Genomic DNA, 18,820 nt, shown 5'->3' with positions numbered 1-18,820 from the left:
AAAGGGAAATCATGCTTGACAAATCTAGAATTTTTTGAGGATGTAACTGGTAGAGTGGACAAAGGAGAACCAGTGGATGTGGTGTATTTGGACTTTCAAAAGGCTTTTGACAAGGTCCCCACACAAGAAATTGGTGTGCAAAATTAAAGCACATGGTATTGGGGGTAATGTACTGACGTGGATCGAGAACTGGTTGGCAGACAGGAAGCAGAAAGTCGGGATAAATGGGTCCTTTTCAGAATGGCAGGCAGTGACTAGTTTGCAGATGACACTAAGCTGGGTGGCGGTGTGAGCTGTGAGGAGGATGCTAAGAAGCTGCAGGGTGACTTGGACAGGTTAGATGAGTGGGCAAACGCATGGCAGATGCAGTATAATGTGGATAAATGTGAGGTTATCCACATTGGTGGCAAAACCACGAAGGCAGATTAGGAAAAGGGGAGGCCGAGGTGTCCTGGTACATCAGTCATTGAAAGTTGGCATGCAGGTACAGCAGGCGGTGAAGAAGGCAAATGGTATGTTGGCCTTCATAGCTAGGGGATTTGAGTAGAGGAGCAGGGAGGTTTTACTGCAGTTGTACAGGTCCTTAGTGAGGCCTCACCTGGAATATTGCGTTTAGTTTTTGTCTCCTAATCGGAGGAAGGACGTTCTTGCTATTGAGGGAGTGCAGCGACGGTTCACCAGACTGAGTCCCGGGATGTCAGGACTGACATATGAGGAGAGACTGGATCGACTGGGCCTGTATTCACTGGAGTTTAGAAGGATGAGAGGGGATCTCATAGAAACAAAGTTCTGACGGGACTGGACGGGATAGATGCAGGAAGAATGCTCCCGATGTTGGGGAAGTGCCAAACCAGGGGACATAGTCTAAGAATTAGGGGTAAGCTATTTAGGACTGAGATGAGGAGAAACTTCTTCACTAAGTTGTTAACCTGTGGAATTCCCTACCACAGAGAGTTGTTGATGCCAGTTCATTAGATATATTCAAGAGGGAGTTAGATATGGCCCTTACGACTAAAGGGATCAAGGGGTATGGAGAGAAAGCAGGAAAGGGGTACTGAGGTGAATGATTAGCCATGATATTGAATGGTGGTGCAGGCTCGAAGGGCCAAATGGCCTACTCCTGCACCTATTTTCTATGTTTCTATGTATGCCCTTGTTTTTACAATGTGGCCAAAACTGGTGGGAGGACAGAAGATTGGGAAGCGTTTAAAAGCCAACAAAAGTAAACTAGCATGAAATATAAAAACAGATAGCAAGAGTTTCTATAGGTATATAAAAAGGAAAAGAGTGGCTAGAGTAAATGTTGGTCACTTGGAAGACGAGACCAGGGAATTAGTAATGGGGAACATGCAGATGGCAGAAACTCTGAACAAATATTTTGTATCAGACTTTATGGAAGAGGACAATAATAATGGACCCAAATTTGGACAGGAGTTGCTCCGTGGTTTTTGGAGCAACTTGATTATTCTGGAATATCTTAAAAATCCCCATACTGCACATTTAATTTGTGCCAGTGTAAGTGAGTTGGTTAGGAATTTTTTTTAGTTTAGCTTTTTTTTTTCAAGAAGGGGCGTTGCCAACCACCTACGCCTGTTTTGGCCATTTAAGCCAGTTTGGACAGCTAATAGTTGCTCCAAACTAACTTAGGCCAGCGTATGTGGCCACTTGTGGTTGCACAGAAAACCCTTGCAGAGAGTTAAGAAATCAGCGCAGGTAAGTACATTCTAAAGCACCAAGCACTAAACAAAGCACAAAAATAAGCATTCAGTAACAAATAAAAAATACAAGGAAGCTGAGAGGACCCATACCTAGCACCAAGACTTACAAAGCACTAAACAAAGCACAAAAAGTAATCAGCAATTAATTAACAAAAAATAGAAGGAACCCTGCACCTAAAGCACCAAGACCAAAGTAATAAGCAATCAATCAATCAATCAATAACAAATAAAAAATAGAAGTGCTACCAAAACACGGCCTGGGAAGGCAGCGCGCTGCCAATGAGGGAGCCCATTCGGCCTGGGATAGGGGTGACACGCTTCGGCCCCTCCCACACAGCCTGCAGCGCGCACACTCAGATTCTGGGGGCGAGGAGCTACTGCGCATGCGTGCACACTCTAGCGTGTATGTGCAGAGGTTCCAGCACTGTTTTCAGCGCTGGGACCTGGCTCCGCCCCTGAATCCAGTTGCCATACTATGCCACTATCGAGGAGAGGCTGGGGAGCGGCCAAACTCAACCCGAAGATTTTTGGCGCCCTTGGAATTCTACAAAAGTGGAACACCTCTGATGATTGAGCCAGAAATCTGTATTGGCCAAATTTAGGCCCAATATTCCAGCAGTGGATAGTCAAGGGGCTATAGGGGGGGAGGAACTTAACAGAATCACAGTCACTAAGGAGGTGGTACTCAGTAAGATAATAGGACTAAAGGTGGATAAATCTCCTGGACCTGTTGGCTTGTATCCTAGGGTCTTAAGAGAAGTAGCGGCAGGGATAGTGGATGTATTGGTTGTAATTTACCAAAATTCCCTGGATTCTGGGGATGTCCCAGCAGTTTGGAAAACTGCAAATGTCATGCCCCTATTTAAAAAAGGAGGCAGACAAAAAGCAGGAAACTATAGATCAGTTAGCCTAACATCTGTGGTTGGGAAAATGTTGGAGTTCATTATTAAAGAAGCAGTAGCAGGACAGTTGGAAAAATAAAATTCGGTCAGGCAGAGTCAGCATGGGTTTATGAAGGGGAAGTCGTGTTTGACAAATTTGCTAGAATTCTTTGAGGATGTAACGAACAGGGTGGATAAAGGAGAACCAGTGGATGTGGTGTATTTGGACTTCCATAAGGCATTTGACAAGGTGCCACATAAAAGGTTACTGCACAAGATAAAAGATCACGGGGTTGGGGGTAATATATTAGCATGGATAGAGGATTGGCTAACTAACAGAAAACCGAGAGTAGGATAAATGGTGCATTCTCGGGTTGGCAATCAGTAACCAGCGGGGTGCTGCAGGGATCAGTGCTGGGACCCCAACTATTTACAATCTATATTAACGACTTGGAAGAAGGGACTGAGTGTAACGTAACCAAGTTTGCCTATGATACAAAGATGGGAGGAAAAGCAATGTGTGAGGAGGACACACACAATCTGCAAAAGGACATAGACAGGCTAAATGAGTGGGCAAAATTTGGCAGATGGAGTATAAAGTTGGAAAGTGTGAGGTCATGCACTTTGGCAAAAAAAAAAATCAAGAAGCAAGTTATTATTTAAATGGAGAAAGATTGCAAAGTGCTGCAGGGATCTGGGGGTACTTGTGCATGAAACACAAAAGGTTAGTGTTATATATGTAAACTTGTATTTATTCTGTACAGCCACCAGAGAGCTCATCCCCTGGAGTCCCAAGGGATCCCATAATCCCTTGGGAGCACAGGTATTTAAGGAGGCTTCACAGGTTGGAGAGGCACTCTGGAGAACTGCAATAAAAGACTATGGTCACACTTTACTTTGAGCTCACAGTGTTCAGTCTGACTCTTTCTCCATACACAACAGTTAGTATGCAGGTACAGCAAGTGAGCAGAAAAGCCAATGGAATCTTGGCCTTTATTGCAAAGGGGTTGGCGTATAAAAGCAGGGAAGTCTTGCTAAAGTTGTACAGGGTATTGGTGAGGCCACACCTGGAATACTACATGCAGTTTTGGTTTCCATATTTACGAAAGGATGTACTTGCTTTGGAAGCAGTTCAGAGAAGGTTCACAAGGTTGATTCCAGAGATGAGGGAAGGTTGTGTAGGTTGGGCCTCTACTCATTGGAATTCAGAAGAATGAGGTGTGATCTTATCGCAACGTATAAGATTATGAGGGGGCTTGACAGGGCGGATGCAGAGAGGATGTTTCCGCTGATGGGGGAGACTAGAACTAGAGGGCATAATCTTAAAATAAGGGGCCGCCCATTTAAAACTGAGATGAGGAGAAATTTCTTCTGAGGGTTGTGGATCTGTGGAATTCGCTGCTTCAGAGAGCTGTGGAAGCTGGGGGGCATTGAATAAATTTAAGACAGAAATAGACAGTTTCTTAAACAAGGGATTAAGGGGTTATGGAGAGCGGGCAGGGAAGTGGACCCGAGTCCATGATCGGATCAGCCATGATCGTATTAAATGGCGGAGCAGGCTTGAGGGGCCGTACGGCCTTCTCCTGCTCCTATTTCTTATGTTCTTAAGTCCTCCAGCCGCTGCCCACCTAACTTAGTGTGGATCAAGGATTACATTTTGGATCTGTGTGGCTCTGTGCCATGTTAAAGGTCCATCAGAGAAACTGTATTGCGCCTTTTTTTTGCTTCAGAATAAAGCTCATTCATGCATAGTTTGTATAATGATGCTACTTCAGCTTGTAATTAATGGTCTGAAATTGTAAATGATTAAATGCATTTCCAAATCTTATTTGTAAGCATAAAAACACAAGACTGCAGATGCTGGAAATCTTGAAAGAAAAATAGAAAAAACTTTAAACATTTAGCAGGTCAGTCAGTGTTTGTGGAGAGAAGAGGCAAGTTGAAATTTCAGACATGGACCCGTCATCAGAACTCGGTTCCACACCTTGAAATGTTGACTTGCTGTTCTCCCGATAGAGGCTGAGAATTTCCAGCATTTTCTTGTTTTCTTTAGTTGTATAATTTTGTGTTTCTACTTGTAATATAATTTAATCTTCATTGCAATCCCAATCCTATTAATGGATGCTTTTTACACAGGCTCTATACCACATCACGTGCCTCAGGTGCTGATTAATAGGGAGCCCTTGAATCATCTTAACTTTGACGTGGAATTGCTGGGCGATTGTGATGTTGTCATTAATGAGCTGTTTCATCGTTTGGGTGGAGAGTTTGCAGACTTTTGCAGCAATCCAGTAAAACTTACAGAAATCACAGAAAAGCCCCCACGATTGCAAAAAGAATTGATATGTCGGTCGTTTGATCTGCCTCCTACTCCTCCCATTTTAACAGAAGATTCTAGTTCATGTGAGCAAGAAATGGAGCCTCACGAGTTGGCAACAAGTAAAGGTTCAACAGCTAACAGTTGTGAACCCGTTGCAGAATCCACTACAAGTTGTGTGAAGGAAAGTCCAGAGGAATCTGAGATAGAAACAGTTTTTCATGAGAAGGAACCGGAGAGCAAGACTTCTGCTGCGGAAAGCTCTGGAAATTGTACTGATTTGCATATCACCCAACCTATTGAGGATAGTTGTCCAAACACTGAGCATCATGTTCCAAGTGATGTAAAACATGCTAAGGAAACCCTTAAAAAAGGCTGGAACAGTAAATTTCCAAAAGAACAAATCAGCAAACGATTGGTTGGTAAGTCATGCCAGTATACAATTCGCCCTGTTTTTACATCTGGGCATTCTTGTGTTATATTTTATGTATGGGACAACAATGGCTGGTGGCCAAGGCTGTGTTGACCAGTGACCTACCAGTCAAGTAGATGTCAGTGGACTAATGCCTAAAATTGCATTGCAGAATTGATTTTTTCGTTACCAATGTTACCCTCTTGTAGGTGTTGCCGCTTTCTGGCAGTTACCCTTTGGTACCTTGTCCAAGTGACCATTCTTCATACATATACATATACATATACATATGTGTTTGTGGGCATAGACTTTGATTGTTGGTAGGCTATTTGTACATAGGGATCTTCACAACCAAGTTCAGTCCTACTCTCGAGTAACTTCCATATGCATGATTTCCAGCACTGGGATCAGGAGAGAGAGCCATCATTGATGTTACCTCTCCTGCCCTATTCTGAACCCTGGGGCACTGAGGCTAACTGTAATAAATCTACTGGTTGAGATTGACTAACTCAGCAAGACTGAGAGTTGAACTTCGGCAGTGCTGGGAGTGTGGCCCTGTTATATGCTGGCTTTACCAACTGACCATCAAGGAGCTGCTGAAAGTACTTTGGAAGCAACAAAGAGACTTCAGGAGGAAATACTGGATAGAGCGAAGAAGCTATAAATGACGATGACAAATGCCTGGTGCAGGAGATGAGTTGCTGGTAATGGGGGAGAAAGAAAGCTATTGTGTAGAATGAGGTTTTATGCACAGATGAGTGGGCTGCTTTGGTGCAGTTTGTTTTTGGTAAGCGGGTATCTGCTGCTCCTGGAAAACCATCGCCATTTTTTTGTCTCTAAACTAAATGACTGAGAATTCCCCATAGGTAGAATATGGGGTCTCCCACAGGAGCACACCCCACTTTACTAAGTCCAGAGAGTTTATTTGTAGGTTGATAGACTTTAGCATCATCACCCCCCTTCCCCAAATGTATGGATGAGGGCTGAAGTTTAAGCAGCTAAAACCAGGGTATATATATCGAGCACTGGTAAGCTGCCTGCCACTTGTCCAGCGAGGGTCACCATACCCGATTACAAGGTTAACTGGAGCTGAGTAGGAGGGAATCCTGGCCCCCATTGATCGGGTTACTTCAGGTTCTACTAAAATCATTGTACCGCAGACTTGTCTGTTTCGTGCTGCTGTGGCCCGGCGACTTCATGTCGTAGTGGCCCCGTGGGTTTTCCGAAAATACAGCGTCTGTTTCCATATGTAGGCTGACAACACCCAGCTCTACCTCACCACCACCTATCTCGACCCCTCCGCGTCTCTAAATTGTCAGATTGCTTGTCTGATAGCAGTACTGGATGAGCAGAAATTTCACTAAATAGTGGGAAGACTGTAGCCATTGTCTTCAGTCCCCGCCACAAACTCCGTTCCCTAGCCAACGAATTGGTCTATGGCAACTTTGAGGCTGAACAAGGCTGCTGGCAATCTTGGTGTCATATTTGACCCTGAAATGAGCTTCCACGGCATCATCAAGACCACCTACATCCACCGCCGTGACATCGCCTGTCTCTGCCCCTGCCTCAGCTCATCTGCCACTGAAACCCTCATCCGTGCCTTAGTTACCTCTAGACTTGCCTATTCCAAAGCTCTCTTGGCCAGCCTCCCACATTCTACCCTCTGTAAACTCTGAGGTGATCCAAAATTAAGGATGTCATAGCAGCGCATTTGGAAAGAGGTGACATGATAGGTCCAAGTCAGCATGGATTTGTGAAAGGGAAATCATGCTTGACAAATCTTCTGGAATTTTTTGAGGATGTTTCCAGCAGAGTGGACAAGGGAGAACCAGTTGATGTGGTGTATTTGGACTTTCAGAAGGCTTTCGACAAGGTCCCACACAGGAGATTAATGTGCAAAGTTAAAGCACATGGGATTGGGGGTAGTGTGCTGTCATGGATTGAGAACTGGTTGTCAGACAGGAAGCAAAGAGTAGGAGTAAATGGGGACTTTTCAGAATGGCAGGCAGTGACTAGTGGGGTACCGCAAGGTTCTGTGCTGGGGCCCCAGCTGTTTACACTGTACATTAATGATTTGGACGAGGGGATTAAATGTAGTATCTCCAAATTTGCGGATGACACTAAGTTGGGTGGCAGTGTGAGCTGCGAGGAGGATGCTATGAGGCTGCAGAGCGACTTGGATAGGTTAGGTGAATGGGCAAATGCATGGCAGATGAAGTATAATGTGGATAAATGTGAGGTTATCCACTTTGGTGGTAAAAACAGAGAGACAGGACTATTATCTGAATGGTGACAGATTAGGAAAAGGGGAGGTGCAACGAGACCTGGGTGTCATGGTACATCAGTCATTGAAGGTTGGCATGCAGGTACCGCAGGCGGTTAAGAAAGCAAATGGCATGTTGGCCTTCATAGCGAGGGGATTTGAGTACAGGGGCAGGGAGGTGTTGCTACAGTTGTACAGAGCCTTGGTGAGGCCACACCTGGAGTATTGTGTACAGTTTTGGTCTCCTAACCTGAGGAAGGACATTCTTGCTATTGAGGGAGTGCAGCGAAGTTTCACCAGACTGATTCCCGGGATGGCGGGACTGACCTATCAAGAAAGACTGGATCAACTGGGCTTGTATTCACTGGAGTTCAGAAGAATGAGAGGGGACCTCATAGAAACGTTTAAAATTCTGATGGGTTTAGACAGGTTAGATGCAGGAAGAATGTTCCCAATGTTGGGGAAGTCCAGAACCAGGGGTCACAGTCTAAGGATAAGGGGTAAGCCATTTAGGACCGAGATGAGGAGAAACCTCTTCACCCAGAGAGTGGTGAACCTGTGGAATTCTCTACCACAGAAAGTTGTTGAGGCCAATTCACTAAATATATTCAAAAAGGAGTTTGATGTAGTCCTTACTACTAGGGGGATCAAGGGGTATGGCGAGAAAGCAGGAAGGGGGTACTGAAGTTGCATGTTCAGCCATGAACTCATTGAATGGCGCTGCAGGCTAGAAGGGCCGAATGGCCTATTCCTGCACCTATTTTCTATGTTTCTATGTTTCTGCTGCCTGTGTCCTAACTCTCTCCACGTCCCACTCACCCATCATCGCTGTACCGCTGACTTACATTGGCTCCCCGGTTAAGCTACACCTCGATTTTAAAATTCTCATTTCTTGTTTTCAAATCTCTCATGGCCTCACCCCTCCCTATCTCTGTAATCTCCTTCAGACCCACAACCCACTACGATGTCCGTGCTCTAATTCTGGCCTCTTAAACATTCCCGATTTTAAATAATTTCGCCATTGATAGCTGTGCCTTTAGCTGCCAAGGCCATGAGGTCTGGAATTTCTGCCCAACCCTCTCTACCTCTTTCCTTTTTTAAGATGCTCCTTAAAACCTGCATCTTTGAAGAAGCTTTTGGTCATCTGCCCTAATATCTCTTTTTTTGTTAACGCTCCTTGGAGTTTTACTACATTAACGGTGCCATCTAAATACAAGTTGTTACCAACTCTACAACAGATGGTTCCGACATTGCAATATCAGGTGATATGAACAGTAGTAGACCATTCAGTCCCTGAAACCTGTTCCACCATTCCACCATGGTTGATCTGTTGCTCAACTCCTCACACTTAACTGGATTGAATTCCATTTGCCACTGTTCTGCCCACCTGACCAGTACATTGCTATCTTCCTGCAGTCCGCAGCTTTCTTCTTCATTATCAACCAGCCTATTTTAGTGTCATCTGCAAACTTCTTAATCATACCCCCAACATTTACGTCCAAGTCATTGATATATACTACAAAAACCAAGGGACCTAGCACTAAGCCCTGCGGAACCCCACTGGATACAGCCTTCCAATCACAAAAACACCCATCAACCACTGCCTCCAAGCCAATTTTGGATCCAACTTGCCACTTTGCCCTGGATCCCATGGGCTATTAATTTCGTGACCAGTCTGCCATGTGGGGCCTTATCAAAAGCTTTGCTAAAATCCATATACACTACATCATATGCTGCCCTCATCGATCCTCCTGGTTATCTCCTCTCAAAATTCAATCAAATTACTCAGACATAACCTTCCCTTAACAAATCCATACTGATTAATCCATGTCTTTCCAAATGAAGATTTATCTTGTCCCTCAGGATTTTTTCCAATAATTTTCCCACCATCGAAGTTAGGCTGACTGGCCTGTAACTATTCAGTCTATCCCTTTCTCCCTTTTTAAACAAAGGTACAACATTAGCAGTCCTCCAGTCCTCTGGCACCACACCTGTAGCCAGAGAGGACTGGAAAATGATGGTCAGAGCCTCTGTTATTTCATCTTTTGCTTCTCTTAACAGCCTGGCATACATTTCATCAGGATCTGGGGATTTATCCACTTTCAAAGCTTCTAAGCCCCTTAATACTTCATCTCTCACTATATTTATCTCATCTAATATTTCACACTCCTCCTCCTTTGCAAATTCTGCATCGCCCCTCTCTTGTGAAAACAGATGCAAAGTATTCGTTAAGAATCATACCCACGTCTTCCTCCTCCACACACAGATTTCCTTTATGGTCTTTAATTGACCCCACTCTTTCTCTAGTTATCCTCTTGCTCTTAATGTATTTATAAAACATCTTTGGGCTTTCCCTGATTTTACTTGCCAACATTCTCTCTCTGCTTTCCTGATATCTTTTTTTTAAATTGCCCCCCTGCACTTCTTCTACTCCTCTAGAGTTTCTGCTGTGTTGAGTTCCTGGTACCTGTCATAAACTTCCCTTTTTTTCATTATTTTACCCTGTATGTCCCTTGACATCCAAGGGGCTCTAGATTTATTAGTCCCACCCTTTCTTTTAAGGGAACGTATGTGCTGTCGCCTCCGTAGCTATTTTCCCGAACTCCATGTTTGAATCCCTTCGATCTAGTTTCCGCCCCTGCCACAGTACAGAATCGTGTCTCATCAAAGTCACAAATAACATCCTATGTGACTGTGACAACGGTAATCTATCCCTTCACGTCCTTCTCGACCTGTCTGCAGCCTTTGACACGGTTGACCACTCCATTCTCCTCTTAATGCCTTTCCACCATTGTCTTGCTGGGTGGGACTGCACTCGCCTGGTTCCATTCTTATATATCTAATGGTAGTAAAAATATCACCTGCAATGGATTTTCTTCCCATTCCCACATCGTTACCTCTGGTGTCCCCCACGGATCTATCCTTGGCTCCCTCCTATTTCTCATCTATATGCTGCCCCTTGGCGACATCATCTGTAAACAAGGCATCAGTTTCCACATGTTCGCTGACAACGCAGAGCTCTATCTCACCACCACCACTTCTCTCGACTCCTCCATTGTCTCTAAATTGTCAGATTGCTTGATCGACATCCAGTTCTGGATAAGCAGAAATGTTTTCCCAATTAAATATTGGGAAGACCAAAGCCATTGACTACAGTCTCTGCCACAAACTGCATTCACTAGCCACCAACTCCATCCCTCTCCTGAGCATCTGTCTGAGGCTGAACCAGACTGTTCGCAACCCTGGTGTCATATTTCGCCCTGAAATGAGCTTCTGGCCACATATCCACAGCATAACTAAAACCACCTGTTTCCATCTCCATAACATTGCCCGCCTCCACCCCTGCCTCAGCTCATCTGCTGCTAAACCCTCACCCATGCCTTTGTTACCTCTAGACTTGACTACTCCAACTCCTGGCTGGCCTGCCATATTCTACCCTATGTAAAGTTGAGGTCATCCAAAACTCAGCAGCCCGTGTCCTAACTCGCATCAAGTCCCGTTTACCCATCAACCCCCGTGCCCGCTGATCTACACTGGCTCCCTGTTTAGCAGCACCTCGATTTCAAAATTCTCATCCTTGTTTACAAGTCCCCCTATGGCCTTGCCCCTCCCTATCTTTGTAATCTCCTTCAGCCTCACAACCCACTGGGATATCTGTGCTCCTCAAATTCTGCCCTCTTGAGCACTCCGGATTATAACTGCTGAACCAACGGTGGCCATGCCTAACCTCTGGAACTCCCTCCCTAAACCTCTCTGCCTCTCTACCTCTCTTTCCTCCTTAAAATCTACCTCTTTGACCAAGCTTTTGATTATCTGCCGTAATTTCTTATGTGGCTCGGTGTCAAATTTATTTTTTTGTCTTGCATGTGAAGTGCCTTGGGACGTTTTACCATGCTATATAAATTCAAGTTGTTGTTGTTGTGATCAAGGGGACCCAATCAGAGCTTTAGGTGTTGCAAACTGACGCATACAAAAATATATTGACAGAATAGCTAAAGGTCCATTAAAGACAGACGCTGGTGATTCTATAATTGACAGTAAGGAAATGGTAGATTTGTTAAATGAGTACTTTATATCCACCTTTGTAGTAGAGGAAGATAAAATACCAGCGATACCTTATTGACTCCCCTATAATTACAACCGTACCAAATTGTTTATCCCCTCCTTGGACTGCCTCCTGCTCTACAGTGCCTTTGTTAGCATTGTGGCAATCCTCCCTGCAAGTATATTGTTCCTGTTGAACAGGACCGGATTCTGCGTTTTCGCTTTCCCTGCTGACTTAGTTACACGCTCCTCTTCCTGTACCCGTGTATTTCTCTCTCTCTCTCTCTCTCTCTCTCTCTCTCTCTGGTGTGCCTATGTTCTGGAGTAAACTATGCAGAAATTCCTCCCCCTCCCTTATGTGTTGGGAGTTTCCCTAACTCGCAGTCTAGCTGGGCGACTCTGAGCCGGAGAGACTTGAGGAACTTTCCGCAGATGTGGCAATCTGGAATAGTCTTGCTGTCCACAAACTCCTACACTCTGCAGTCCCTACACATTACATGTGCTCCCATTACCTAGTAAATGTATTTACTGTTTATATATCATTTACCTCATTATCTCTAACATTAACTAAATCACCTGTAATAAATTAGCTATTTCTACTGCTCAATTCAGTATATTTAGCCTAACTCATCTATTCACTTATTTAAAGTTGACAGTTTGGCTTTTGTCCTTGTCCCTTATGTATTTTTTTTAAGTTAAGTAGACCCTTAAACTCCCATATAGTTAAAATCGGAGTGTGGATAAATAATTCGACACTGAGCTTTTGTTCTCGGGCTCCACTGCTCCTCACTCTGCGTCGACCATACTGTCAACTTTAAAAAAAATGTTCCTTTTGATTGTTTCACCTGCATGCTGTGCTTGGGATCCCCGCTGACTAAACTCGCTCCGGATCTCTCCCGGGATGCTGTGCTCGGGATCCTCGCTGACTAAACTCACTCCGGATCTCTTCCAGGATGCTGTGCTGCCCATCTGTCTTCTGATTCATTGCAACCCCAAAGAGATCCTACTTTCATAAACTCCCCCCCCGTCCCTGCTCTTTGCTATTGGGAATCACTAGTTAGTCAAGTGTGGGTATGAGCTCTCATGTGAACAGCACAACAACCGAAAATTATGCGTGTGCATTGCCCCCTCCCCCCCCTCGACATCCATACCCCATTAACAGTGGGCCAAGCAGCTTCAGATGCTGAGTTTCACAGCGCCTGCTTGGACCTCTGTACCCCAATCATGGTAGGCACTGAGCCCTGGAAATAACGCGGTATGTTCTCTGGTAACAGCAGACAGTAGCTGTTGCCCAAATGTCAGAGTTTCCTCAACATTGTCCTGGTGGAAGGAACTACCAATAGCTGTTGCGCCTGAATGGGCTCAAGTTTCGGCCTGAGTTGCTCCTAGAACTGAGGGGGTGGGGGGCAGGAGAGATAATGATGAATTGGGTGGGGCTGAACGAGCCCCGCTGAGGACTTCGGGCGGGGTCCGCACGCAGCAGATGCCGGGCCGCTGCCGACTCTTTGGGCGGGGCCCGCCCCCAGTGAGAGGTCGGGCGGACAAGCCCAGCCGACGACGAGGTAAGTGGTGTCAGGCCACTCGGCCAGGGTTAGGGGAGACGTCCCTTCGGCCAGGGATAGGGTTGTCGCCCGGAGACAGGACGCGCGCTGGGAGGGCCAGGAGCTACTGCGCATGCGCGTAGCCTTCACTGCGCACGCACGCAGCTGCCGGCACTGTTTTTGGCACAGAGCTGTAGCTCCGCCCCCAGCAGCTCCTGCTGCGCAGCGCCTAGCTGGAAATGGGCCTACAGCTATCGAAGAATCGCAAGGTAAGTATTTGCCCAATTTTTGTTCTACAAATTAGGCGGGCCTCTCCGATGTGCGCCGTTCTAGTGGGAGTCCGAAACTTGAGCCCAATGTTCCAGACATTGAAGTCCTGTGCTGGTCCAGGTTTACTTGTCACCGGCCCTTGGGGGATTTGGCAAAGAGACAGCTTGCTGCGAGACTGACTTCCCGCTTCAGCCACTTCCTCTTACACAAACCCACCTCATGGCTTGGTCTTGATCTCATGCATGGGCTGTGGGAAGTTCTTCCATTGCTTGCCTTGGAATTCTGGACTGAAGGAGACATGCTTGGAAACACGTCCTGAATACCATAATGCAGCCTGCATTGGGAATTTGTTATCTTTAAGGAGACTCCAATGTCCTTTGCACCTTTTCATCATGGCCCCCAAGTTGGCATCTCCCAATACTGATCTTTCTCAAATATGCACATTTTTTGAAGGAACTGTGCTCATAATCTACACATTGCCCACTGGAAACTGTTTAACTACAAAGCTTGTAATTACTAGACCCAGATTCCTAATTTTGTAGAACTCTTCAAAATGAAGCACTTGTGTTGCATATCATGCTTCATTCCCCACCCTGTGGATTGTGGCAATGTTCACCACCTTCTCAAGGGCAATTAAGGATGGGACAGTAAATGCTGGCCTTGCCAGTGACGCCCAAATCCCGAGAATGAATTTTTTTAAAATTCAGATGGCATGCAAACTGGGCAGGAGTTTGACCCCTTTTTCTCATCCTCCACCTCGCTACACAAAAGGTCAGTGGAGAGAAAGGTTACTGGACTGTACGAGGTTCCTTTTTCTCTTCTGTTTTAGTGATGGTGGTTGAAGGATAAATATTGGCCAGGACACTGTGGATAACTCCCCTGCTCTTCGAAATAACTCCCTGGGACTTTTTACGCCCACCTGAGAGGGCAGATGGGCCTCGATTTATCGTCCCATCCGAAAGACAACACTCCCTCAGCACTGCACTGGAATGCCAAGCTGGATTTTATGCTAGAGTCTCTGGAGCGGGTAGGGAAGTGGAGCTGAGTCCATGATCAGATCAGCCATGATCTGATTGAATGGCGGAGCAGGTTCAAGGGGGGGCCTTATGGCCTACTCCTGCTCCTATTTCTTATGTTCTTATAAGCTCAGGATCCTTTAACTGCTTTCTCAACCTGCCCTGCCACCTTCAACAATTTGTGCTCATATACCCCCTTTAGGATTGTATCATTTAGTTTATATTGCCTCTCCTCATTCCTTCTACCAAAATGTATTGCTTCACACTTTTCTGCGTTAAATTTCAGGTGCCACGTGTCCGCCCATTCCATTAGACTGTCTGTCCTCGTGAAGTCTGTCATTATCATCCTCACTGTTCACTATACCTCCTAGTTTTGTCATCTGCAAATTTTGAAATTGTGCCCAGTACACCCGCATCTAAATCATTTAATATATATCAAGAAAAGCAGTGGTCCTCGTACCGACCCCTGGGAAACACCACTGTATACCCTCCAGTCCGAAAAACAACTGTTCACCACTACTCCGTTTCCTGTCACTTAACCAATTTTATATCCACACTGCCACTGTCCCTTTTATTGCATGAGCTTCAACTTTGCTGGCAAATCTCTTGTGGTACTTTGTCGAATACCTTTTGGAAATCCATGTGCACGATGTGAGGGCAACTGCATTGCCCTGATCAACCCTCTGTTATCTCATTAAAAAAACTTGATCAAGTTGGTTACACACGATTTGCCTTTAACAAATCCGTGCTGGCTTTCCTTAATTAATTGTTAAAGGCAAATCATGTTTAACCAACAGTTAAAGTTATTGTAATGGTGAGCTGGAATGTACAGATCCTGCCTGTGTAAACTTACACAAACATTCAGATTACTTTGCATTTACACTGAGCTTCTACCATCTAATTTTTGCAGTTTAGTGTTGTATAATGTCATTTTGTGTTGTTGAATAAAGAACATTGTGCACCATTGCTCAGTATTTTACATTTTCTGCTCAACTACAGAACCCAGCTGTACCTTATGGAGCCCTTAGACACTCTGTTGTCAACTTTGGATATTTTGCATTGCAGATGGAGGTGGGGGAAGGGAATCGAATTGAATATTGTATATTTCTAGCTTACTACAATGGTTTTACACTGTATATTTCTCAATTTTCAGATTTCCAGTATCTGTTCTTGGCACCCAATCGTTATATTTTCCATGGTGCTGAAGTCTACTCGGACTCTGAGGGAGATGAGGGTTCATCTTCTGACAACAGCGTTAGCGACAATGAGTCCTGTAGCAGCAGAAGTGTTGGCGACGGGGAAGAGGAGAGTGATATTGAAGAATTTTATAATGGAATAGAGGAGGAAGCTGGAACTCCATACGGAGCCGATGGGGTGTACTTTGGGGGTGAGAGTGAGCATTTTGGAGGTGGTGAAGTGCTGAGTGAGTCGGTTGAAAACTCCATGCACGGTGAATGTGAAGATGCTAATTTGTTGGAGTAAGAGTCACAATTGCATGATACTGTTGTATTTAGCTATCCACCAGCATTAGCCTAGTTTTAGGACACTTTTTATAGCCAGTAAGCTGTCCTGGACATAGTGGCTGTAATGATCATGCAGAACTTCAGTCTGAAACTTCTAGTTCAGTCTGTATTATACACTGAAAACACTAGGCCACCTTTGTTAACTACTTTTCACTGAATATGGTACCTTTACCAAATATGAATTCAGCATGTTTGGACAACTGTTTAACACTCTGGGTTCATTGACATTGCCTTTATTGTAAACTTTTGTTTTTATAAAGGGGGCAGAGAGTCTCGTCCCATCCAAAATTTTTCACTTTGTGTTACTTTTTTTAGTTTGGATCTAAATGCTTTGAGTTGTACAGCTATTTAATACAGTTCCTCAGAAGCTAAAATGAATGTTCTGTACATATTTTTGTGTCTGCTTGGTCAAAAGCCATTTAATTGCTGAAAAGGATAAAAAGGGAACAGGTAAAAAGACCAAAGAAACAGTGAGAAATCTCAATGACAAGAGTGCAGATTTTATTTTACAGCGGTGGGTGGTTTGTTTAACCATATTACATATTTTCCTTCCACTTTGTATATTCTCTCATGAAACACTGGCTATAATGTTTTCTATGAGATGAGCTGGCAGCTAATTTATACATTGAGGTTACTATTTTTCATTGAGCTTAGCTGTATATTAGAAACTAGTAAGTACCTTTTTGAGGCGTACTCAATTTGCGTGGATTAAGAACATTTTTACAATATGTAGCACTTGTAGTTACTTGCTGCCTTATAGAGATTTGTAGGATTTGCTTCTGGTGCCAGTTCTGCTCAGACCTGGTTCCAGGTTTGGTACGTAGCAGGTTCGTGTTGTTCCTTGCATTTTCTTCCTGTGGAAATGAGATGTAAAGTATGTAATTTTAAAAAACCTGAAATGTTTGGACACCACTGCAGAATTGAAGATGGAACACTGAATAACGTTGAGCTCTGAGTTCCTGCTGATGTGCCTACCCTGTTGTATTGGAAGGCTAATTACTTTTTAAATTTTTGCTGTATTGTTACTTGCATGGAATAGCATAACAGTTTTAGAAAACCTTAAATAAGTTATACTGCCAAATATGAATTATGCAATTTTTCATATACACACAATGATGTTTTTGTTTTGTTTAATAAAATAGGCCCATTTATAAAGTGCTGGTCCAGCATTCTATATTCTGCAGAATAAGTAGTGTAACTACAGTATATACATTTTTGCATATTGAAGAAAAATTTGCTTCGACATTAAAATGGGTGTGTTACATTTTGATATAAGAATTTATAAGAAAAATCTAGCTGAGGACATAGAAATTTGTGATGGGTTTTGTTTTGTAACTTTACGATTCAGTGAAAGAGCTAAAGGTTTTGATTTATTTTTGCACGCCATCAGAATTAAACGTGACCATTCAACATGACTTCAGAATGTGGCTTGGAGATGGAATTTCTCTCCTAACCCTACCGTCACCTGGGACATTAACATTTTGCAGCATCTGCAATTATTTTTCTCAAATCTTGTTTCTAAAACTGCAAAAATCACCTTTTTATTCTGGTAACCTCGTACCCTGATTTTCACTGACTGTATTCACTGTCCTTCAAATGTTTAATACTGTATCTCAGTTTTTATTGGGGGGAGTAGAAGGAGAAGTATAATTTAAAAACCTGCAACAACAAAAAAAGTTTGGCAAAGCATGATTATAAAACTACTTTCCATGGTGCTGGGCTTGGTTTTGACATGCATATGAGGAAAACTTTGCTAGCCAGTTATCTGAAGGTAATGCAGCACTGGCAGCTTTAGTTCTGCATGTTATTTTGTTGTGCAGCTGTGAGACAACACAGGCCCCTATTGCCCATGTCTAATCTGGTTTGCCCTGGAATAGTGATGTCTTCAGCACCAGTGCATCAACCATTTTCTGCATCTGTACGTTGAAGTTGGGCATCACATGAAATGCTCAGATTAAAAATTGCACATGGCCAGATTAATTTTAAAGCTGCACATGGCAGCCTCAAATTTTGAACCCTACCTTTGTTGCCTTGATGTTCAAGTGATTTGATCTTTCAGTACAGAGATGTCCTTACTATAGTAGCATGTTTGTTCATCTTCCCAATTATTAGCTGTCCGAAATCTTGTAGTGGCATGATCTAATTTGTGGTCTACAAAATTTGATGTATTGAACATAGACTACATTTGCTCTAAAGCCATTATTTTGCAGTACGGTGTTCAAATTATTTATCTGTCCTTTGTACATACTGAATCATTAATGTATTCAAACTACTTTTATAAGGAACAGTTATTAAAAGGTGTCTTGTTTTCAGATACAAAAACAATTTCATACTTGCAGTTTTGGGTCTTGAAATTTTTTAATGCATTTAACATCCTACGATTTGAATTTACAAACTTTTACAAAAAAAATGCTTTTTGAAATTTTAAAAAAAATGTCCTGTTGGAATACTGTGATTAATTTAAACTGAGTTGCCTGAAATTTCAAAAACTTGTTCCTGTTCCATGTACCACAATCTCTGTTCTCTGTGCTTCTCTTTTAAAGTAAAGATGTATTTGAATGTATAATATATTGCAATAAATCTCCTTGGTAAATTATTTGGCTTTGGATTCATTAATTGAAATTGCTTTTTAAGGGCTATCATCATTATAGGCAGTCCCTCTAAACAAGGATGACTTGCTTCCATGCCAAAAAATAAGGATGAGTTCACAGGTGTTTCGAATGAAGAACCCGAACTACATCCTCAAGGGTGGAAGATGCCGGTGTGTGGATTTTTTTAACGTGTGGTGGCCGTTGCACTTCAGCCACCACATGGCCTTGACAGAGCTAGGCCTTT

General features: G+C 43.7%; 1 protein-coding gene across 3 annotated transcripts in view; it reads left to right on the top strand.

Annotated features, from left to right (window-relative positions):
- The window catches only part of sirt1 (sirtuin 1), a 57,922-nt gene extending 39,355 nt beyond the window's left edge, over positions 1-18,567 (top strand). For all 3 annotated transcript variants that reach the window (XM_070876340.1, XM_070876342.1, XM_070876339.1), the window contains 2 exons: positions 4,736-5,338; positions 15,616-18,567. In XM_070876340.1, coding sequence (XP_070732441.1) covers positions 4,736-5,338; positions 15,616-15,944 — 932 coding nt within the window. In that variant the 3' untranslated portion in view covers positions 15,945-18,567. The remainder of the gene's footprint in view (positions 1-4,735; positions 5,339-15,615) is intronic.
- The last annotated feature ends 253 nt before the right edge of the window (positions 18,568-18,820 follow it).

This window comes from Pristiophorus japonicus, chromosome 3 (assembly GCF_044704955.1).
Source record: "Pristiophorus japonicus isolate sPriJap1 chromosome 3, sPriJap1.hap1, whole genome shotgun sequence".
Lineage (NCBI taxonomy): Eukaryota > Metazoa > Chordata > Chondrichthyes > Pristiophoridae > Pristiophorus > Pristiophorus japonicus.
This window is presented reverse-complemented; position numbering and strand designations above follow the sequence as displayed.